At 54.2% G+C, this 21,907-nt stretch overlaps 1 protein-coding gene across 1 annotated transcript in view; it reads right to left on the bottom strand.

The window, feature by feature from the left end:
- Positions 1–1,231: 1,231 nt before the first annotated feature.
- TG (thyroglobulin) overlaps positions 1,232–21,907 on the bottom strand; it is a gene marked incomplete at its 5' end in the record, with an annotated part of 169,129 nt that continues 148,453 nt past the window's right edge. The window contains 4 exons of the mRNA XM_084229744.1: positions 1,232–1,551; positions 2,901–3,035; positions 15,336–15,443; positions 17,842–18,029. Coding sequence (XP_084085870.1) covers positions 1,323–1,551; positions 2,901–3,035; positions 15,336–15,443; positions 17,842–18,029 — 660 coding nt within the window. The 3' untranslated portion in view covers positions 1,232–1,322. The remainder of the gene's footprint in view (positions 1,552–2,900; positions 3,036–15,335; positions 15,444–17,841; positions 18,030–21,907) is intronic.

The raw sequence follows: 21,907 nt of genomic DNA on the forward strand, positions 1-21,907 counted from the left end.
GGCCCTCGCCTCCCCAGCACAGGGCGTGGGGCACAGAGCATGTGCTGCAAGTCTCTGCTGGAAAGAAACAACAGCCTGGGATTCAAACTGCATGAAGATTTGCAAGACATAGTCTGGCATCTCCCCGTGGTTGTCGTGAATAAACAAGCCAGAGTCACAAATGCTTTACTGCACGTAGACATTTTATTGAAAGTTGGTGGTTGTTTTAGAGCATCAGGGACCCACAGTGGCAGCCTGGGATGGGGCTGGCAGGGTGAGCAGGGTCTCAGGGGCTGGTCACTTGCTGTAGCTCTTGGAGCCTGGCTCGGAAGGGTCTAGGAGGTCTTCTCCCTGCCCAGAGTCAGCTGGCCCGTCCACCTCTTCACCTCCTGCTGACGGCCCGTCCTTGGCTTCATCTGAAACATGAGGGGCTAGGCTGGTCCAGTCTGGACTCCTTCCTTATCTCTTTCCTTTGGGCCCAAAGGACTCTAGCCTCTGATGGGTGCCCTCTACTAATGCCCTAGAGAGGGGCATTTCCTGGGCTTGGACACCAGATTCTTCACCCAGCTGAGGGGCCATGCTAAGGGTACACAGTTCTTGGGTTCATCAAGACCCACTTGGCCTTGGAAGTAGAATATATGTTGGACAAGGCCTCTTCCGGGCTGCATGTTCCACTCATGTCCCTCCTGCAGGAAGAGCTCCTGCCACACTGAAAACTGAGCCCTGACATCACCCCCACCCTGAAGCCTTCCCAGATGCTCCGGGGAGAAGTGAGCCCTTCCTTTGGGTTCCCACCAGCCTGGGGGGCAGCCTCCCATGCTGGCACCAGGAAAGCTGAAGATCATTCACCGAGCTAGCTCACCAATTCTCCACTCTTCTGGAAGCTTCCTAAGGACATTTCGTTTCTCTATATATCCAGACTTTATTATGATTCATTTTCTCCCATCAGCATCAACCCAACAGAAGGCTCTTCAGCACAGAGGAGGAAAAGCCCCTGTCCTCCCTGGCCAGAGCTCCAGCCCCAAGTGTCTCACCACTCCCCCAAGGGCAGCGAGGACAAGGGTCAAGTCCTAACTTCTCTTGCCACGCCCACCTACCTGGTAACCCCCCGACTCCGCCACCCCATGGCGCATCTTGCCCTGGTCACCCACCGTCCTCTCTGTGCTTCTCTCTCTCCCTCTCGTTTCTCCCTCCTGCTCCCCATAAGCACAGAGGCCCTTGGTGAAGAGGAGCCCCCCAAGATGGCGAGCTCCTCACGGCAGAGGCCATGTTGATGGCTCCCAGGGCCCAGCAGCCCCAGAGCGCTCAGTGCAGCCATCCAGCCGGATGAGGCTCTCCCTCCCTCAGGCACCCCGTACCTGCCAGCCCCGGGCTCCCCTACCTGCCGCCACCTTCAGAGACCGGATGTACTTGGACCAGAAGGAGCAGTCGGCCTTCTTCAGGCCCTGTCGGTTGGGGAGCAGGACGCTGAGCTCCTTGTAGCTCTCCCCATGGGCAGAGAGGACAAAGTCAGGCCAGGGAGCTGCGAATTCAGGCGCCCTCCTGGAAAACTCGTGAGGATAGTTGGGATTTCTGGGGACATGGGAAGAAAGAAACATCCATGAGGGAAACTTGTCTTTCCTTTTCCTTGCACGGCACCACGTCCCACATGCCCTCGCCTTGGGGACCCAATCACACACCCAAGGGTGTCAAAACAGAACCTGAACCTGCTGGGTCTGACTTCCGGGCTGTGCTCAGTGCAAGGGCCCTGTCCCCACTCCTGGGCCACTCCTGCAAGAGGAGATCCGGGCGGGCACGACACTGTGGCATTATTTTGGCCCTTTCTTCCCTGCTGGCCCATCTCTGGAGGACTTTGTCCAAGGCCTGGGCAGGGGATGGTCTAGAGGTGGTAAACTGCCTGTGAAGGCGATCTTGTCACCCCTCAGACCAGACTCCTTCTCTGACTTTCGCCCCAGGCCCATCCCAGCGTGTCCTTCCAGGCTGTAGCCCACACAGCAGACCCTCCCGGCCAAACAAGGTGTGTTTTTCATCCTTTCCCTGGGGAATCTTGGCTCACGTTACCCTCCCACCCCCACCCCGGGTGCCTGCCCTGTCCTGCGTGGCCCGAATACCCTACTCATCCTTCAAGGTCAACTTCAATGTCATTTCCCCAGCAAAACATTCTCTAAGTCTGGAATTAAAAGAAAAGTCTTTGTGTTCCACTCCCACAACTGTTTCATTTTGTCCTGCCTTTAATTATGCTGCGTTTCAGCCCATTTGGGAGGTTACAGGTGAGCTGTGATATTTGTGCCTTTCACTTTCCAGGGGACCTAGTGCAGTGCCAGGAGGCCAGTACCTGTCTGGTACCGAGCTACAGGGAGGTGGGTGAATTGTAGGTGAAAGGAGCAGCAAGAACCGATTTGGGAAGAGAGAACAGTGAGTCTGCTAACTCGACTAGACAATCCTACATGGGGAGGCAGATAATGAAGGGTCCAGAGCAACTGCACTTAATCTGGCCATCTGGACAGTGGTTCTCAACGTAGGATGGGTGGTTTGGCCTTCCAGGGACAACAGCCAATGTCTGAGATATTTCTGGTCTCACAACTGGGATACAGTTGGGGTGCCATTAGCGTCTAGCAGGCAGAGGCTGTCTAACAGCCTTCAGTGCACAGGACCCGCCCCCCCACCCAAAGACTTATCCAGCCCCAGCATCCATCAGGCTGAGACTGAGAAACCCCGACCCAGAGCCACCAACTGTGGCTGAACAAGGCAGTGTAGTCGTTGGAGACTTCCGACACCAAAGATGGTTTGGGCTGTAAGGGGGAAACTGAGGCAGGGAACCAGGTGGCAGGTGACCCCATCTCCAGGGTGGGAAGGGTGAGTCTTCCTGTTCAGAATGAGGGCAGGGGAAGCACAGTGCCAGCTTCAGACAGTCCACTCACCCAGACCGGATGAAGTTGGAGAAGAACTGCATGACTTGGAGGGACAAGGTCTTCTCCTCCGGAGTGAACCGACCCTCGTAGGCGGGGTGCAAGGGGAGCCCAAAGGCAAACTGAACATCCGCTGGCAAGTCCAGGCTGAGCAAACACATGGGGAGAAGCAGCAGCAAATGTCAGAGGATGAGAAACTGCTGGAAACACCAGCCAAACCCCAGCCAGCACAGGTCCTCAACCAGGGCTTTTCTCTGCTTCTGCTGAGGGTCCTGGTGACGTCTCAGCGTAGGTGCGCTCTGGCGGGGCTTTTTATCCAGTGGCCCTTGGGCAGATCCACAGCATATGCATAGGGAGCAACACACCTGAGGCTGGACACTTACCTCTCGCAACACCTGTGAGCAGTTTCCAGAGAGAATGTTCTTTTGATCATATACTGACCACATCACTTACCATATCAACCACTTGTTCAAAAGGGCCTGTGTTTTGAGCCTCTGCTTTGTGCAAGCCTGTGCATGTGTAGTGGTACTGCAAATCTTCAAGGGCGACATTTACCCATTTAGCCAGCCCCAGGACAGCGCCAGGCACGTAACTGCTGTGAATCAGTACATGCTATGGCTAAACTGAACATCTAAGAAGCAGGAGACAGAGGGGATAAAGACCTGGAAGACAGGTAAGTGGTTTAAATGGGCTGGGCTGGAACTGGCCCTGGGAGAGCAGCCAGGGGTACATAAGGCAGTGGGGGCGAGCCCCAGGGAGGGAGACCGTGGGAGAGCGGGAAGGGACTTTACAGCTGTGCAAGCACTTGGCTTCCCCAAAGAGAGCTCTGGCCTGTCTTGGTGTCTGGGAGGTCGTATCTGTCATACCTGACAGCGGTGTCTCTGTTTAGGTGAGGGGCTGGCCACACTGCATATTCTAGCAGATTCAGTCATCCCCAAAGTCCTAGGGGGAGGGGGTTGGCCATGCCAGAAAGACCACTCTCGTCACTTCAGGGTGGGGGTCTTGGTCATCAGTCAGGCTTAAGACTGAGAATAAACATGTGGGCAATCGATCAATTATTCAGTTATGCTACATAACAAAGCCCTAATGAGGTCTCCGAACCCCTAGCCCTCCCAGGTGGCTCTCTGTGAGCACTGTCACGTCAACACCAAGAGCTCAGCCCCTCCTGATTCCTGGGGGAGGAAAATGGCACTTTGGGGTGGGGTCCTGGTCTCTGTGCTCTGAGCTGGCCTGTCTCCTTTCCCTGTAACAGCCACGGCCACGGGTCTAGCGGCTGTCATGAGGTCTGCGAGTCTTTCTAGAGAATTTGCAAACTGAGGGTGGGTTGGGGCCCCCTGAATTGGCACGTAGTCAGAAGCGAGGGTGGTCTTGGGGGCGACGGTGCTCCCTGACCTAGAAGCTCGTCCCAACTAATCATCAGGGCCAACCTCTAAGTTCACAGGAAAACGGAGCTCAGCAGGGCCAACTCACTCGCCAACACGCAGTGGGCTCAACAGCAGACCCTGAGGCCCCAGGGCACCACACCTGGGTCCCGGCTCCTCCACTTGCAAGCCAGGTGGCCTCTGGCAAGTTCCTTGACCACCCTGATCCCCTACTCCATCATCCTGGGCCTGGGTGTATGAATATTCAATTCACAGGGTCGTTGTAAAGGTTCAGGTAAGATGGGTCTTGGAGCAGGTGCTGCAGGGCTCCGTGGCATGGGTGGCCCCGCTCCTTCTCGTCTGTCATTCTGCCTCCTGGTCTAATCACCTGCTCGTCTCCGGTCTAACCACACCTCCAGTTCTCACCGTGCCGGGAGGATGGACACCTGCACCCAGCGGCCAGATGCCCCAGGAGAGGCCTAGGGGTTGGGAGGCTCCCGGATAATAGCTTACTTGGAGGGTCTAGCACTATGACTAAGGTGCTGAGCTCTGTGAACGGGCTGTGACTCTGGCTACAACTCAGAGCACTTTGCTGGGGTGACCCCAAGACTGGGAAGGGGGCCCCCAACTGAGGATCAGATCAAACCAAGAAGGCACTGTCCCTGCTGTCCCGACCCTGCTTGGGCTGGGAACTGTGGTGACCCCCCAGGATGGAGCTGGGCCTGATGCCCAGGTGCCAATCTTAGCTACGGGGCTTCTGGGGGCCCCAAGAGCTGGAATTCCTACCCTAACAGAAGAATCGCCACCAGATAACACGTGGCATCGGGTCCAAGAAGGAGAAAGTCTCTGAGTCACTCAGCGACACACACTGTCCCCTCAAGGCTGCGCGACTCCGGGTGAATCACTGAGTCTGTCTTAGTTTCCTCATCATGAAATTCCAGACCAAACCGCCGCCGCGTGTGGGAGCTACTTAAAACCATTCACGGGGACCCGGCTTATTACGACCACGTCATCGTGTGTCTGGCTGACCCCGACGAGGATGGCATCGGGCGGGGCCGCAGGGCAGGAGGGACGGATGGTGTCTGACGGGCAGGGGCTGGGGCGTAACAGTCACAAAGCGCGGTGTGTCTTTGCTCTCCTGTTCTGGAGCCTCTGAGGGTGAGTTCAGCTTTGCTTGACTTCCGGCAGGGAGCAGGAGGGGCAGGTCCTCAGTGTGTAGGATGCTGGGACCAGACGGAGCTGCGGTCAAGCCCGGGTCAGCGCGGGAGCTTGACTGGCTGTTTAGCAGCAGCTCGCCAGGGACACGTACATGGACCGTGTCCTGAGCACCCAGGACGCGCCCCCCTGGGCGACCTTGACAGCCCCACACAGGGCAAAAGCCACATTACCACCGTCTTACTTTCCGGGCAACCAGCTGCCTTCCCTGAGACCCAGGAGAGCCAGGATTCAAGGCTGCGCCCCTCACAGGCTCCCTGCTCTGCTGACTCTGCCTGCAGGCAGGGGCGGGGGCTCGCCAGCCCCACCAAGGACCCAGCTTCCTAGTGACATTTTCAGATGCGCAAAGGAAAAAGGAAGCCAAAGCAAAAGTCACCAGGGAGAGAGAAAGTGTGACGAAGGCAGCAGAAGTCATTGCGCACATCTCCTCACACGTGGTTAGTCAGAGGTCATATCATCCTCACCATCTCGGGGACCCTGGGACGAGATCTTCCTGCAGCAACTCACGGGCATTCTCTGCGTGACAGCACCGAGGCTCATGGAGGCCCTTTTCTTGCCAAGACCCCATAACCTTCAAGTGTGATGCCAGGGCTCCAGCCCGGTCTGGGATTCCGAGGCCCGGTTCTGCCCCTCGTCTCCCAGCTGCGGTTCCTCCTCCCACATCCTCACTGGTCTTGTGTTGTGTCTGGGCTTCCTCAGAAGCGCACCCCTTCTGTGCCGGCTGCCTGGAGCCCAGAAGGGGTGCATCTCCCCCCTGGGGACCCTAGTGCTGCTCCTCCCTACAGTGGGTAGAGAGGGAAGCAGCCTGCTTCTCAGGAGGCCTTTCAGAAAAGGGGCTTGTTGGCTGTCACTGCTGCCTGAGAAATCACTACGAACTGTGGCCTTGAGCAAGATGCGGACGCTCTCTCCGCCTCTGGGGTGCAGAAGTCCGCACGGTTTAGACCGGGACCAAAACTGCAATGTCAGCAGACCTGGCTCAAGCAAATCTGTTTCCTGCTTAACAGAAGGTTGTGACAGAATTCAGTTCCCTGAGTTGGGGTCCAGGTTCCCATTTTCTCACTGACTGGAAACCAAGGGCCCTCCCAGCTCCTCGAGGCCCCACCCACGCAGCCTACCCTGAGCCGGCAACGTGGATCTGTCAAGTCCTCCCCTCCTGTCTCTCCCACCTGCCTCCTGCTCCACATCCCACCTCCATATCCTCTCTCCCGACCCCCAAGTCCCTTTACATGTAAGGGGACAGGTTCACGGTCTGGGGGATTAGGACATGGAGTTTTGAGGGACCCATTATTCTGTGGCCTCATCTACCGTTGCTTCCAGAAGGCTGTTTCCCAGTGGGGTAGTGAACAGAGACCAGTGTCCTCAGAGTCAACTGCAGCTCAATCACTTCCTTTTTGAGAAATCTTGGACAACACACAAAAGCCCTCAGGCCTCCGTGTCCTCTCCTGTATAACGGCGACACAGTCATACTTAGAAATGTTGAGGGAGGTTTAACAATAACATATTGTGAATCTTCGACCCAGTTTTTGACTCATGTATCAATTTTTTCCCCATCTTCCCCTGTGTGTGGGTAACACCTAAAGCTTAAACAAACCTTAACCCAAGGGCCCCCCACAGGATTTCAGAGGACTGCGCTCCCTGAAATTTTATGTAAGCTCGTGTGGGACTGTGCAAATGAATCTTTCCTGGGAGAGGCTTCTGGCTTCCAGCAATTTCTCAATCAGACCTGTGTAGTGGTTTGTCTGCTAAGTATGTAACAACTGGCTTTTGCCAATTTCCTTGGTGTAAATGCCCCCGCTGCAGACCTTTCAAACGACTCACGAAATGCAGAGTTGGGAAAAATGCGCATCATCAGCTCTTATGCACTGATGTCAGCTGGCTTCAATCCCCCACAGCCTGTGCCCCCAGAAGGTTAGGGGAGCACTGCTTTGGGGGATAGGCCTGGAATCCAGCCCATCCAATTTGTTTAAGTTGAGAGCCTGTTGTGTATATGGACGTCTGCTTTGTTTTTTCCTTCGCAGGGCTGATGGTTATCAGGATGCTGGAGTTATTTCCAGCAGTTGGAGGCAGACATCGGGAGGAGGGGCAGACAGTGGGAGCGCTGGGAGAGGGCATTTGGGATTAGAAGCTCAAACCCTCGGCAAGTCTGGGCCCTGGCTGAGCTCCCCAGGACCCTCTGGAGGAAGAAGAGGGGATTTGGATTCAGCCTCAAAAGAGGGAGATGGAAGGACACACCAGCGCCTGAGAGGTAACAGAACCCACTAGCCAAGGGCCAGGTGTTTGAGGGCTGGGGGCGGACCGGGCCGGCTTCCCTGCTCTGTGTCAGGTTTCATCACGGAGGGATCATCTGTCCAAGTTGTACAGGCCGCTCGTGCTGGTTTTGTTAACTCTCAGTGGCCATTTGCCATCTTTAGTAACAACAGTCAGTTGCACCTTCTCCTGTGTGCTCATCCTGAGCCCAGATCAGGTCTGGAGCCCTCGTGTCCCGTGTGGAAGTGCCCCCAGCTGGCTGAGCCCCCCTCAAGCCCACTTCCACCGCCGACTCTGAGCCTTACTTTTCTCTCTGTAAATGGGTCTCATCACCCTTTTGCTCTCCCCCGTGGGATCACTGGCTGCTCCCAGGTTAATGGTGGCTGGAAGTTCCTCTAACAATCACACGCTGCCGAAGGGGTGGCTGCTGGGCCTGCTGAGGCGTGTCACACTTCCCCAGAGTGTGGGACAGCTGAGCGGAGAATGCTCGGCCCAGGGGGACTGTCTGAGTTTCAGTTTCAGGATGTGAATGTAGCTCAGTGAGAACGGGTGCAAAACCGCCTGTCAGTACAAGAACGTCCTCAGGCCGCATTTGCTGAGCACCTACTGTGCGCTGTGTACCGACTAGGTGCTGGGGATAAAGGAGGACTAAGTCAGCTATTCTGACATGGAGCTCACAGATTGAAAGAAAACACAGATAAGTCAATGGATTTGAAAAATAAAGTGCTGTGAGTTGTTAGATAATGGATGATGTATGGACAGACAGGTGATGATGGATGGGCAGATGGACAGATGGACTGATGGATGGGTGGATGGATACCAGAAAGAAAAATACATATAAAATGACAGTTATTTACCAAGCCTCACAAGAAGAGAGGAAAAAGAAATGCCGCTTGTTTCAGGCCAGCAGACAGAGAGGAGTTTGTAGGGAGACAGAGACAGGAAATAAGGCTGACAGGTGCCTTGAAAGGTGAGGAGGGTGAATAAGCAGGTGCGGCAGGAAGAGGGGTGAGGAAGACACTCCACTGTTGTGAGTCCTGCTGGGGATTCTGGGCTGGGTCTACACAACAGGACCGGGAGTTGTGGCCGGGCATAGGGAGGGACAGGATGGGGAGTTGGAGGGGCAGCTGAGTCCCCAAGGCGCTGGGCCATGCCCCTTATACTGAGAAGTGTCTTGTGCAGAAAAGTGAGGTTGGAGTTGTTCGTGGTGCAGGAAAACTGAACCTGGGGGCCACTGGATGACAGGCTGGCTAAGGCCTGTAGGCCCTGGGTCTATGGGAGGGGCGAGACCTGAGGCCAGAGCGAAGGAAGGTCACATCTTAAAGGGGTGCTGGTGGTTTCTGAGTGAGCACGTCGTCGCAGGTTGTGTTACTGGGCTGCTGTGGGCAAAAGCCGAGTAGAGAAATCACCAGGTCACGGCCATCATCCAGGAAGGGCAGAGACTGGCTCTTTTTAACATGTTGTGCCTCAACCTTGCCTTCCAGCCCTCCTCATTTTCCATCCTGCTGGGTGGGTTTGCAGGAAGGCTAAGCCTGTGTTCCAGTACGTCATAAGCCAAAAGCCATATTTCAGAGATTATTCACTGCACAAACTCGAGTTGAGCTCTCCCCCAGGAGGAGGGAGCCTCGCCCCTGGACGTCTGGGGAAACTGAGGCACACCATGATGGGTGGAATGCATTGATTCTGGGTCCTGCTGACATGACCTGAGTTGGGAAGCAGGGCTGAGCTGGGCCCCTTGGTGGGGGCAAGAGGAGAGAGCGTGGCTATTATTTTTCCAGAGATAAACAAGTCACATTTGTGCATGGTGGAGGCTGTTCTTCCACTGATGGTAGTGGAGGAGGCTTGCGCTGGCCACAGGCCCACTGCTGCAGCCCCTCTGATGGAATGATTTGAGTGCCTGTTGTTCCAGAGACTTCTACCCCTGTTCTGTCTGCAGGAGGAAGTTGGTTGACCTCATCCCCATAAAATATACTCCCTTTCGTATCTCCAGTAAGCATCTCTAGATAACTTCCTCCAAAGGAAATTAGGGAACAAGGAGGAATGAAGGTCCATTTGCTTCCCAGGCTTTATTTTAGTATGATCTTTTTTTTGAGGGTTTGAGGAATCGTTAAATAACTTACAAATTGAACTCTGTCAGTGTGCTTCTCTTTGGACAAATTGAATATGCTGAAGTGCAAATGCTGCCCACAGATGAATCAAGAAGTAATTATACGCTTTATGAACGGCTGGTGTTTTACAAAAGGATTCGCTATGCCATCCTTTAAAAACGAGCTCTTCAATTTACTTGAAATAATGCAACTTCACCCCCAACTCCACATGAAATCCTTGTCATATTTCCATAATTCCCTAACGTCCGGGAGAGTGTGTCATAGATGGTTTCACAGTATGGGCCAAGCTTTCGACTGGCCTGCTGGATGAACTTGAACATTTTATTCACTCTGGAAAGCATTGGTCACTGGTGCCCAGAAAAGGTTGGACTTTCCTGACCCAAAGCATCTATTCTCACCAGGAAGTTATATGTTTACCAAGAACCAACCATCGTCCTCTCCTTGATGCCAGCTGTATTTGTCACTGAAACTCTATAGCTTCATTAAATCCATTAAGTATCACGTGGAGGTTCTATTTTCAAGAACCCAAAAGCTGATATCACAGACCATGCATTCTATTTATGGTTTTGCAAGATATTCAAAGGAAGAGCTCCACAGCATGGTCCTACTCACGCCTCTGAAATGCACTGAAAGAATGGCAAAGCTATAGCCTCAAACTAAAAACATTTCAGTTATATGCTCCTCTTATTCATTTCTCATCAGTTCCCACTTTCATTGACTTCTGATTAACTCACAGGTCATCACATGAGATAGTAGGCTTTCTACTCTATGTGCTATTTTGTAAAAGATCGTTTTTGATGACCTGTGTTTTATGTGTGTAAGACCAAAGTATATTCTGCACTTTTTAACAATCTCCAATGACTTTCCATCATACTCAGATAAAATACTATCTCTTTGCTTGCCTGTGGCTTACAAACTCCTGTGTGAACTACAAAATCCTGTCATTTTTCTCCATATCTCCAATCACTTTCCTTTTTATGGATTCCTTCTTTATCCTCACACATGCCAAGTCCTGGCCCTTCCTCTTTTCTAGGACACTTCCTAGAGCTTACTCTGCTTGCTCAATGTGTACAGTATCTGTTCCTTGAGCTCTGTCTCTAGACACTCATCAGCCCCACCCCTGACGAGTGTTAGTTCCAGAAGGCAGCCCTTCTCTGTTTTTCTGGCTGTTCCACTCTAGGGTCAAGAACAGTAACTGGGGCAGAGAAGGGAGTAGGTGAATATTGGCTGAATCTTGCTGGATGGGACACACAGCACAAGCCCTCAAACATCATTTGGTTGGAGAGTCAGTTTCTGAAATGATTTACTTCCTTCCTTGCTAGCAATAATGTTATTCATCACACAGCATGTAGCCAGGCTGATGGACCCAATTCAAGAATTCGACCACTCACTATTTTCCTTGGTTTTCTGATTGCAACAGAACTCAACAAGATAGTCAACAGGAAAAATAATATTTCCAGCACAGCCTGTTAGAGGTCCCTGGAACATTTGAAATGTCCACAATGTAAATACAGTGGTACACAAAATACCTTAGTCTAGAATTTATAGCTTTGTTTTCCAATGTGGAGACAACTTATAAAGAAGGTACATTACTGCCCCTTTAATCATTTTGAAATATTTTTCTCCTTAGAGTCATATTTTCTCTAAAGGGAAAAATAATCTGGTCATTGACCATGTGCAATGCACAGTTGTTCAATGGACACAGACTTGAATCTTCACTTCAAGAAGATGTAGCTACCTGTTTTACATGTGAGGAAGTTGAGGCAAAAAAACCTTGTTCAAATGCACACAGCTGTTAAATGGAAGAGACAAAAGTAAAACCTCTTTAAGTCAATCTCAAAGGACATCTTCTTCCACTCCTTGGAGATTCTTCCCAAAATAAAAATGGTCCAACATCTTGTATGGAGCCTGCTTAATCCCAAGAGTCCTCCCGTTACTCCACTTAAAAATAAGTCAAATCATATCTCTCTGAAACATCTACTGTACCATCCAGATGTGGGAATGACATCCCAGGTCTCTAGGGCAGGAAGCAGGGAGGAACCTGGCCCGAAACTTCCCTGAACAGATCTCAGCAAAGGAAGCTGGGGGTTTTGTCCTCATATCAAAAGCCTTGGAAATCCACGCTACCAGGTATTGTACATGTGTGTGTGTGTGCATGCATGCACACCAGCACATACACACACACACATCTAGCTACAGACACTGTCTTCTTAAACCCGTGCAGCAGCACTATGGGGCAGGTGCCATTACTCTCTGTGTGTATAGGTGAGGGCACATGGACACTAGGACAGGCTAAGCAATGTCTAAGATCACACAGCTAGTGCATGACCTGAGCTATGGCACATGCTCTTGAGGCTTTGGTTTGAAGCGGGTGCAATGGAGGAATACTGGAGAGAGGAGGACACAGGACTTGGGTCCAGATTGCCACTTACTGGCTCTGGGGCTGGAATACAATCTCTCGCCTCTCTGGGCTTTTGTTTCATTATCTTGAAAATGAAAATGTTGGCTGAAATCACCTTCCGTGTTCTGATTCTTGGAATCAGATCTTAAAATTGAACCTTCCTCTCACAATGCAGATTTTAGTTTCTTTGTCTTCTCCCCACCACTTCCCTCTAGTCCTTTCTCATAGGGACACTGGCCATATTTCAGGGATGAAAACCTCATAAATAATCCAGGTGAGCAATTAGTAGACCACACTATACTGTGAACAATTAGCAAGTCTAAAAGAGTGATAATGCACCGTTTTGCTTACTAGCTATGCCAGGAAAGCTAGTATATGCCACTAGAGATGGAGGCACGAGACAGATGGCTGAAAATGTAACGCACACACATATATTTTAAGTCTGCAGATTTGAGCCAGAAATAGATGGGAGGTGTGAGCGCTCCAGGGCAGAGTGAGAGATGTCTTTTCAGGCAGAAAAGATAAACTTGCCAACAATTAAATGGGTTAGTTTCTGTGAGTCATTCATTGATAGGAGTCTCTACTACAGAGACAGTGGGATCATCTGGTCTTGGTGGGGCGGGAAGACTCAGAGCAGGGCGATGTCAAGACCACATTTGGATGGACGAGAATAACAGGACACTTAGAGCACTGCTGTATGCTAGGCCCTCCTTCTGGACACAACTCGATTCTCATTGTGACCCTCTGACATAAGCACATTGATTTTGGACTCCCAGCCTCCAGAACTCTGAGAAAAAACATTTCTGTTGATGTAAACCACCAGTTTGTGGTATCACACTATGGTCCTACGACATCTACGTGGTGGGGTGGGGGCATCTTGCTTCTGCCTGGAATCCCATGGATTCCCTGTGTTTTCATTTTCCTTGACTGGTTCTCATGTAGTAGATATATTCCTTTTTTGTGTGTCCCTATGCACTTTGGGGTCCACAGATATCTGCGAGTCTTTTAGGCTTTTGATGAACTTACTTCAGGAATGCCATAATCTATGCTACAATCACTGCCCTAAGAGGGAGGCAGGCAGAGAAGGAAATGCAGGAATTCACATTTTGGGTGTGAATTCCCCAAGCCCAGGGACTTGGGAGAGGCTGGCAAGGGTTATTCTGCCAACACCTGCCCACACTTGGCCACTCAGTCTGGTGGAGGGTGAACACTGGGTCACCAGAGCTTCTTTCAACTCTGCCCAAACCATGGAGTTTTCATCGCTCCTTCTCACCTGAATGTCCTCACCGAAACCTCAGCCTGACATTTACTCTCCTTCCCACGACCTGGAGGCACTGGCTTGAATCTAAGTCATGGATCAGGCTGAAATTATAAGCAGTTCTGAGCAAAAAAGGCACCTGTTTGAGTGGAAAGAGAGCTCTGGCTTAGAGAAGTGACAGGTTGGTCCTGGTTCATAACTAACCGCTACCTGTCTTTGGGGGAGTCCTGTGGACACCCATCTGTCAAGGGTATGCTTTACCTGTAGAGATGACCATCCCAACCTTACCAACCTCAGAGGGACTGCAGGCATCTTTATGAAGTGCTATATAAACTGAGTAATCATGGGGGGGCAGGTAAATAACAAGTTCCTAGGGAAACTGGACCATCTTAGGAGTCGTATTCATTTCTTGTGGCTGCTGTAACACATTACCCCAAACTTGGAGGTTCAAAGCAACTGAAATTTACATTCTGCAAATGAAGATGGGGACGGAACTGTGCTCCCATGCAGATGTTGGGGAGAAGCCCTTCCTTGCCCTCAGCTCTGCAGGACTCCAGGCTGGCATTTCTCCCTGGTGGGTACAGCTCTGTCTCTGCACTCAATTCCTTCTCCTCATCCCTGTATGTCAGATCTCCCACTCATGACACTTGTGCTTGGATTTTAGGGTTAATAGGGGTAAACCAGGACAATTTAAATCACATCTGAAATGTCACCGCTACATCAAGGCAAGCTTTACAGGCTCCAGGGGTTGGGACCTGGTATCTTCAGGTGGCTGTTATTCAGCCTGCTCTGTGGGTATTGCCATCTGCCATGGGAAATCACCTGATATTTGCAAGACTTCCCTTAGTGCAGGGTAACCAGGGTAAAGCCCTGTGATGAGGTCCCAAATACTATTGATACCAACCCTATGAGGGGAGGCTCTTAGCCTTACTGTGTAGTGTGGGTCTGGAGGATCAGAGTGCAAAGCAGATCGCACAGCCCTAAACTGGCAAGTGGTGGGCTGGGCCAGTGTGGAAGTTGGCATTCTTATACCCCATCTCTTACACCTGCAGCCCGTGCAACATCCCAGGGTGTGCGTGACGGTGCCCGGGCGCCCTATGACGAGCCTTGCTTCCACTCTAGATGAAATAAACTTCCTGCTCTGGTGTCCTTTGGAGACGTCAGTGCTGACTTTCTGTTCCCTGGGGTGCCGGCAGGCCCCAGCAGCTGCTCTGCTCCCTGAGTTTAGTTGATGGAGCATGGGGACCTAAAGTTTGCTATTTTAAATCATTCTTTTGACTTCAAGATACAATCTGTGCCTCTTCCCTTATTGTTGGTTTTCTTTTACTTGCACCTTTTATTATTGTCCCATGACGATCAATTTATTGCTCTTGAGACTTTGATTATACAGTACATTGAAATACCTTACTCTGGGAAGGAAGAACGGTCAATGAATGAGAGGCAAACAAAATTTTCCTGTTGTTCCTTCCAAGAAGACCCTTGTCTCCTTGGAAAGTCATTTTCTTACATTAAGCGAAGTGGTCAGATTTTAGAGGTACGCCCAGGCAGGACTGATAAGAAGCCTGCTCCCCAAGCCAGGCCAACCAGGTCACTGCAGCTGACGCAGCATCCCAAAGCGCGTCCGAGTCCGTTATGGCCCCACCTCCCACGTCACTGAGACCCAGCAGCCGCCACCACCGCACCTGCTGCGATGATGACACAGACGCCCAGAGAGGGCGAGGCCTTGACCGGGCCACGGAGCAGGACTTGCACCTCGACCCCACCCTCCCATCTCTGCTTCCCCGCGGATCACAGATGTGAGGGCCCTGCCGCGCCCCTTTGTGTGCCAGCACGTGCCCCGCCGCCCGGCCGCCTTACCTGCTGTGGCTGTAGCTCTCTGGAGCGTGGTACAGGAAGACGTTTCCTCGGGCCCCGCGTGCCCAGTGGGCGGCCATATCGATCACAGGGCAGGTGATAAAGTAGTCCCTGCAGAAAGGGGGGTGGGGGAGCCTCAGCGCCATGAGCACGGAGCTCTAAGAAGCCGGTGATGGACCCTCCCAGGCAAGGGACCCTTCGGCCATCGAGCATCCTGCCCAGCCTGCAGCTGGCTCCGCTGTCAGCACCTGGTCCGGACTGCCCTACCCCAGCTCTGGTCACACACCAGAGGCCCTCCAATGCCTCTGCGCACCAAGAAACCCAGGGCAAACATCTTCCTCAAGGCCGTGTCCCTCACTGTCTCACCCTGGGCGCTCAATGCAGCACCCCATCCCCAGGGGTGTTGCTAATGTCTGGGGAACATTTTTCTTGGTTACCGCGGGAAAGGTTTCTACTGGCATCTAGTGGGGAGGGGCCAGAGATGCCACTAAGAACCCAACAAGGCCCAGGGCAGCCCCAGCAAGGCACTACCCTGTCCAGAATGTAAGTGAGGAGGCTAGCAACCCTATCTTGGATGCCCAATGCTTCACATTTGCTCTTCCTCTGTGGGGGATGTGAATCTACTCCTGAAGCCCCAGCTTCTAAATCACACAGCACAGTCCTGCTTGAGAGGTGGTGGGCATGTGGTATGCGGGGCTGGCCTGGGGATTCACGCAGGTCTTGGCTGGCCTGGGGCCCACTCAGGATCTCCTGCATCTCCTTGCACCTCCATCTCTACAACTGAGAATTGGGGCCACTGAGACCCACCCTGCTAAGATTTTATAATCCTTAAGTCCATAATACCCAGGAAAGTCACTCAATGGGGAGCATGTCACCCCCTTTACGGCAGGTGGACACCCCCTCCTTTGGTGAGTGCATCAGGCGTCTCAAGTGCTTTTGGGGAAGGCTGGAAGGGAGGGTGGGGCCAGTGTGTAGGTCAGCTCATGGGCCCCCTGAGAAGTGCTGAGCAGGACAGGGAGAGTCACACACCATAGCCCCGGGGAGGCCATGGCCTCAGTCTGACCTGGAGAGGAGAGAGCCTGAGCTAAGAGAGGACTGGAGTCCACCTCTTCTAGGAAGCCTTCCTTGGTTACCTGCCACACCACAGACCTCACAATAATGTGAGGAGTAAGAACTCTTCAATGCCAGTCGAAAGCAAAGCTGGGGCAAGGGTGCAGGTTTTCTAGACTCTAAACCTGAGCTCTTTCCACAACACAGATCTGAGTCAGTCCCGCCTGGTCTGAGGCTCCAGGGTCTGGGACTTGGACATCTGTGAGTTCTTACGGTGCCTCCCTACAAGCCTGGGCCTCCAGAAATAGCTGCTGGCTGCTTGGTTCAAAGCTGGAGTCTCCACTGCGGGGAAAGTGGAGTCTTATTGGTCCCAAGATCCCGGCAGGAGCACAGAGTCTATTCTGAGCTAGTGACCCCTGCAGGGAAACCACAGATGCCTGGGTGGGGAGACCACGCAGGACAGTGGGTGGAATGTTCTTCCAGCTGCGTCCAGTTCATCCCAGGTTCTGTCCTCAGGGACAAGGAGCAAAGGCTAGGGTGGCCAGACTCGGGAGAGAGGGAAGGAGCTAGAGAGTGGGAGATGTCCCACTTTCTTCCTGCGCAGAGGGGGAGCCCACCAGGGAAACAGAGCATGTCAAGGAGCTTGTGGCTGACATGAGAGCTGGCACCCCATGGTCTCATGCCAGGGGTCTACAGGCAGAGAGGGCGGGGGCCCTGGCTGTTAAGTTCCTATCAAAGCATATTCCCTGAGCTCCCGAGGCCACGCACTCACATGCAACAGCTGCCACGGGAGGGGAGACAGCTGCTCCCCATGAAGTGTGGACAGTGCTGAGGGAGAGGTGCTCTGCGGACAGCAGAGCCTGCAGGGGTGGGGGCATTCATGCACTGTGCTGGGGTGGGGCTTGGGGAGATGTCCCCAGGGGAGGGAGCCTGAGTAATGCAGGGGGACAAAACACATGGCCAGTGAGCGCAGCACCCCAAGAAAGTGGCTGCGTGGAGCCCTATCAGGAGCGTTGGACCTACTGATGTTTTCGGGGCAACATTGGGCAGCAAGTCTTCCCCACGTTACATCTCTGCTTCCATGTGCGGGGTGTACTCCGCGCCCCCTGGGGGAGCTTGGAAAATACTGACGCTGCTGGGCCTGTGCATTGCCCACAAAAGCCCCCACCCTTGTCTCTCCCAGGTCGAGAGGGAGAAGGCTGGGCTGGCGGAAGTGGGGCCAGGCCAGGGTGAGCGGCTGGCTGGGGTGGGCAGGAGGTCGCGGCATTCCCAGAGCTTTGCTTCTTGGCACAGAACACACCAAGGCACTGTAGCTGTGCCTCCTGGAGGCAAGTTGGGGTCACCCCTCATTTCCCCCTTGGTGGGCCCCCCCCCGCCCCGGCATTGTAGGCAGAAGGGATGTTACAGAGAGAAGCACAGCGCCTGAAAGGCCAGGGCACGGCCGGGCTGCCTCACCCACCGAGTGGCGTTCTCCAGGGCCCTGGAGAAGGCGGCGTAGTCGTCCTGGGAGTGCTCCAGGGAGTAGTACCACTCGGCAGCCGCCCGCACGCCCGCGCCCGCGCCCGCGCCCTCGCCGCCCAGGGAGTTCTGCAGCGCCTGGTAGAAGGCCGTTTTGCTGCTGGTCCGGCCTTGACTTTCCTCAAATTGCTTTAAAAAAGAAAAAATAATGTGAAAACCCCCCAGATTCTAGAAGGCCAAGTCAGTCTCCCTGGAGTCCTTGGTCCGGGAGTTTCGCCCCGGGAAGCAGTGGGACGGGGCGCGAGGACCCGGGAGCCGAGCTGGCTGCCGCTGCCCAGCCCTGAGGTCCGTGTCCTCCTCTTCGGGCGGGCAAGGCGCGGGGGGCTCCTCTGCTAGGACAGCGGCAGTCCCGGGAAGGGGACGCACTTGGGGGGCGGCCATTTCCCCACTACTTGCTTCCCTGCCGCCGCCCCTTCCCGGCCCACTGGAACGGCGCCTCTCCAGGTCTGCGGGCGTCCCATCCTGCAAGGCCAGGGCCAGGGCCAGCCTGCGTCCCGCACTGCGGCCAGGCCAGGCGGCCCTGGGCCTCTGCTTCCCTCAGAAATCCTTGTGCTCCTGGCTTTGGTGACATCCCCTCCTCCGGGTTTCTTCCAAGGCCGTGTTCTGGCTCCGACCCCCTCAACTCCCAACTGCAGCCCATGCTGTACCCCGAATCCCACCGTTTCTCACAGTGCCCCATGCCCGATGGCCTCGTTTGCCTTAACTAGCTGGCTCCCTGGGCCTCGTCTTCCTCGCTCACCTCTCCTTTGCCGACTTCCCCAGAGCTGCTACTGTTCTTTTTTTTTTTTTTTTTTAAAAAAAAAGATGAATCAATGAAATCACTACCTTGCTTAAAGCGCAGCGACAGCTACCCCCTGGGCATGGAATGAAACCACTTCCCGAGGCTGCGAGATGGCCCCTAACAGGTCCCCAACAATCTCCCCGTCGAACGCTCCACCCAATATCCCCAAAGTTTCCAGCATGCTGGCCGCTGGGCTCCCGCCCAAGCTCTGCCTCAGGGCCTTTGCACTAGCTCTTCCCGAAGGCGGCCCCTGTCACGCGAGTCCCGCTCCACACCCCCCCCCAACTTCCCTGCGAAAGCATTTGGCCTGTTGCGCCACTTCCCTCCCGTTGCCTTTCTGTTCTCGTCAGCACACCGCCCCGAGTCTGCAGCCTCAAGACCTGAATGCATTTGCTCACACATCACCCTCGCCCGGACCCCACCAGAACAGAAACTCACAAGCCAGGAGCTCGGTCTCTCCTGGTTAAACTTTCCCCGGCGTCTAGAGGAGAGCCCCCTAATAAATGTGTATTGAATTAAAGCAGGGGGGGCTCCTGCTTCTGCATTCAGCGCGCGCGGTCAGGGGCGAGGGTCCAGCTTCCCCGTCAGGCCCGCAGCCCACCATAATTTTAGGGTCCATGAAAACTTTTTCCTTTAAATTTCTTTTAAAATAATATGAAAAATAAAATGATGACACATTTACAATAATGAATCCAGTCTGGCTGACATTCATCTCTCACCAGGACAGTCATTTAAAATATAATTTTTACTATGGCGGGGAGTCAACCCCTCGGATCCCCACCTGGCTGGGCCACCCTGGGTGGGTGGGATTAGACGAGGTGATGGGGGCTCTGGGGAGCCAGGCAGCCCCAGAGCGGAGCCCTGCTTGGAGGTCCGCTCAGAACGCAGCAGGAGACAGGCAGGCAGGGCGGGTCTCACGGAGCCCGCTGGAAGGATAAAGAAACTGCAGCTCAGGCTGGGTAAGTAACTCGACTAAATGGCACGGCTGAAGCCAGAACTGAGCCCCCTTTTCTGATTCCAGGTCCTGGGCTCACTACAGGGCACTGCACTACCCAGGACCAGACCCTCACACCTGCCCACCCCTGGGTGCACACAGTGCTTCTTTTCAAGAAATTGCGTGCACCCTGGGACTCCTGCAGCTCCGCCGCTAGAATCTATCACCAAAGGCTTCATTTCCCATGCTGGGGCTGGTGCCAGCGCCTGGGGCTGCCAGGTGCCGCGTTCCAACTCAGGCAGCCCCTCCGCCCCTCCCGCTGGCAGCTCCCCCGGCTCGTCCACCTGCTCCTGGACCAGGCCACTCCCGGCCAGGCTCAGGGCAGGGCTGCGCGGGGTTTCCGATCTCCCCTCGGTTGGAGATGCTTGGAGCGGAAGCAGAACATTGCATCTTGGAACGAATCTGTTTTTGATCATGCAAATGAAGGCCCGGGTAGTGTAGGCAGACTGTCAGTTTCACCAGTTAGGAAGAGAGAGAAAAGGGGGAAAATTCCCCGCCACGGCAACGGATGAAGAATTTCAGCAGAAAGCTGCTACTTCGGAAGACCAGATCCTTCTCCGTGAACGGAGCCTTTGGAGGCGTCTCAGCAGCCCCGATGCGCCACGGGTGGGTAGGTTGTCAACTTGGCAGGCGGGGCTGGGACTGCTGGGGGGCACTGGCCTGGGAGGCAGGTGGGTGAGCGTGTAGGCGTGGACTTCCTGGGTGTCCTCCAGTTTCCAGAGCATCTCCGCCAAGGTGATGGGTGGGTCTGGAAGTCCACTTGGCCGGGGGTCTCCTACCCCTCCTGGACTCCCCGGGCAGGGGGCAGTGCTGTGTGAGGTGGGCTCAAGAGGCATGGATGCTGGTTTGCATGAGAAGGAGGCAGGTGTGTGCGTCTGGCATGTTTTGGAAACTCAGTCTCAGGTCAGGCGAGGTGACTCAGTGATGCTTTGGTCTTCTGTCCTCTGCTTTCTCTGGGTAATTCTCTGGACACCTGTTGTGACAGCACACTTAGCAACTTGCGTGCAGAAGGAACATTCGCTGAGCACATACTCTGCCGGACACCGGTGCCGGTCTGGTGCTCTGCGCATCTTCCTGAGGATGTTTCTAGTAATCTCCGATTTTACAGACAGGGAGACTGAGGCTCAGGCTGAGAACTGACAGGCTCCTGATGAGAGTCCAAGGACGCTGTCCCCATGCTGTTGACAGAGGCTGGAGAGGGGTCCTGCTGGCTCCTTGTCCTTGTGCCGTCTCAGCTGACGGCGGCGTAGGCGAGGCCCGGCCCCTCTGCGTGTAGCAGCCCCCGGCAGGAGGGCACGTCTCAGCTCAACTCAGCACGCGTCTCTGCCTTCTCGTGGATTCTTGATCATTTCTTACCTCCTCACCTGCCGTGAGCTCTTTGAGGGCGGGGATCTAATGTGCACTCAAGCCCAGACCCTGAGCAGAGTCTGGCACATGGCAGTCATCTTGCAGGTGGCATGCGATGGACAGGCTGGTTTTGGTACCAGAAGATCACGGTGCACCCTGCTCCAGCGGATGTGATTTGCTGCCCTTGCCATGTCCTGCTTCTCAGCACAGAGGGTTGGGGCGGCTGGGCCGGTGAAGGTCAGGAGGCTCAGAGAATGGGTGGTCTTGAGGCCTTTGGGGATGTGCCATCCCAGGGCTCCCGGCTACGAATGGCAGGTGGGGGAATGGAGAAAGCACAGAGCTAACTCTAAGTGTGGGGCTGAGCAGGTGAGGGCGGGGAAGGATGCCGAGGGTGCAACAAGCAGGGTGTGTGGAGATGAAAGAAGCCCTTGCTCCTGCACTGGAGCGGCCAGCAGCCAACTTAGGCCCGTGTGCCCACGCTGAGGTGCTGTGCCTCTGTTGGGTGTGGTTCTGAGGGTTCTCTGGGCTCTGAGCATGGCCGGCAGGGCCCTGAGGTGAGCACACCGAGGTCAGAGCACACCAAGGTCAGAGCACACGAGGTCCGAGCACACCGAGGTCAGCACTCCCAAGGCTGTGGGCAAAGCACCCCTTTTGGAGCCAGAGGGCCTGCAGTAGCCTGGGCTTCACGGATGGCTCGCGAGAGGGCCTTGCGGCCACCACCAGACTTCTGATGCCTCTTCCTGGGTACAGTGGTGTTAAATGCCAGTTCCTGGGTAGCGGCCTCCCTCGCTGTGGTTGAGATAAAGAACGTGGGCGGAACTGCAAAGCCCTTGGACAGAGTCATACCTCTTCTAGCTGCGGCCATGCCGCTGTGTGTCCCCTACA

This window comes from Talpa europaea, assembly GCF_964194135.1.
Source record: "Talpa europaea genome assembly, chromosome: 3".
Taxonomy (NCBI): Eukaryota; Metazoa; Chordata; class Mammalia; order Eulipotyphla; family Talpidae; genus Talpa; species Talpa europaea.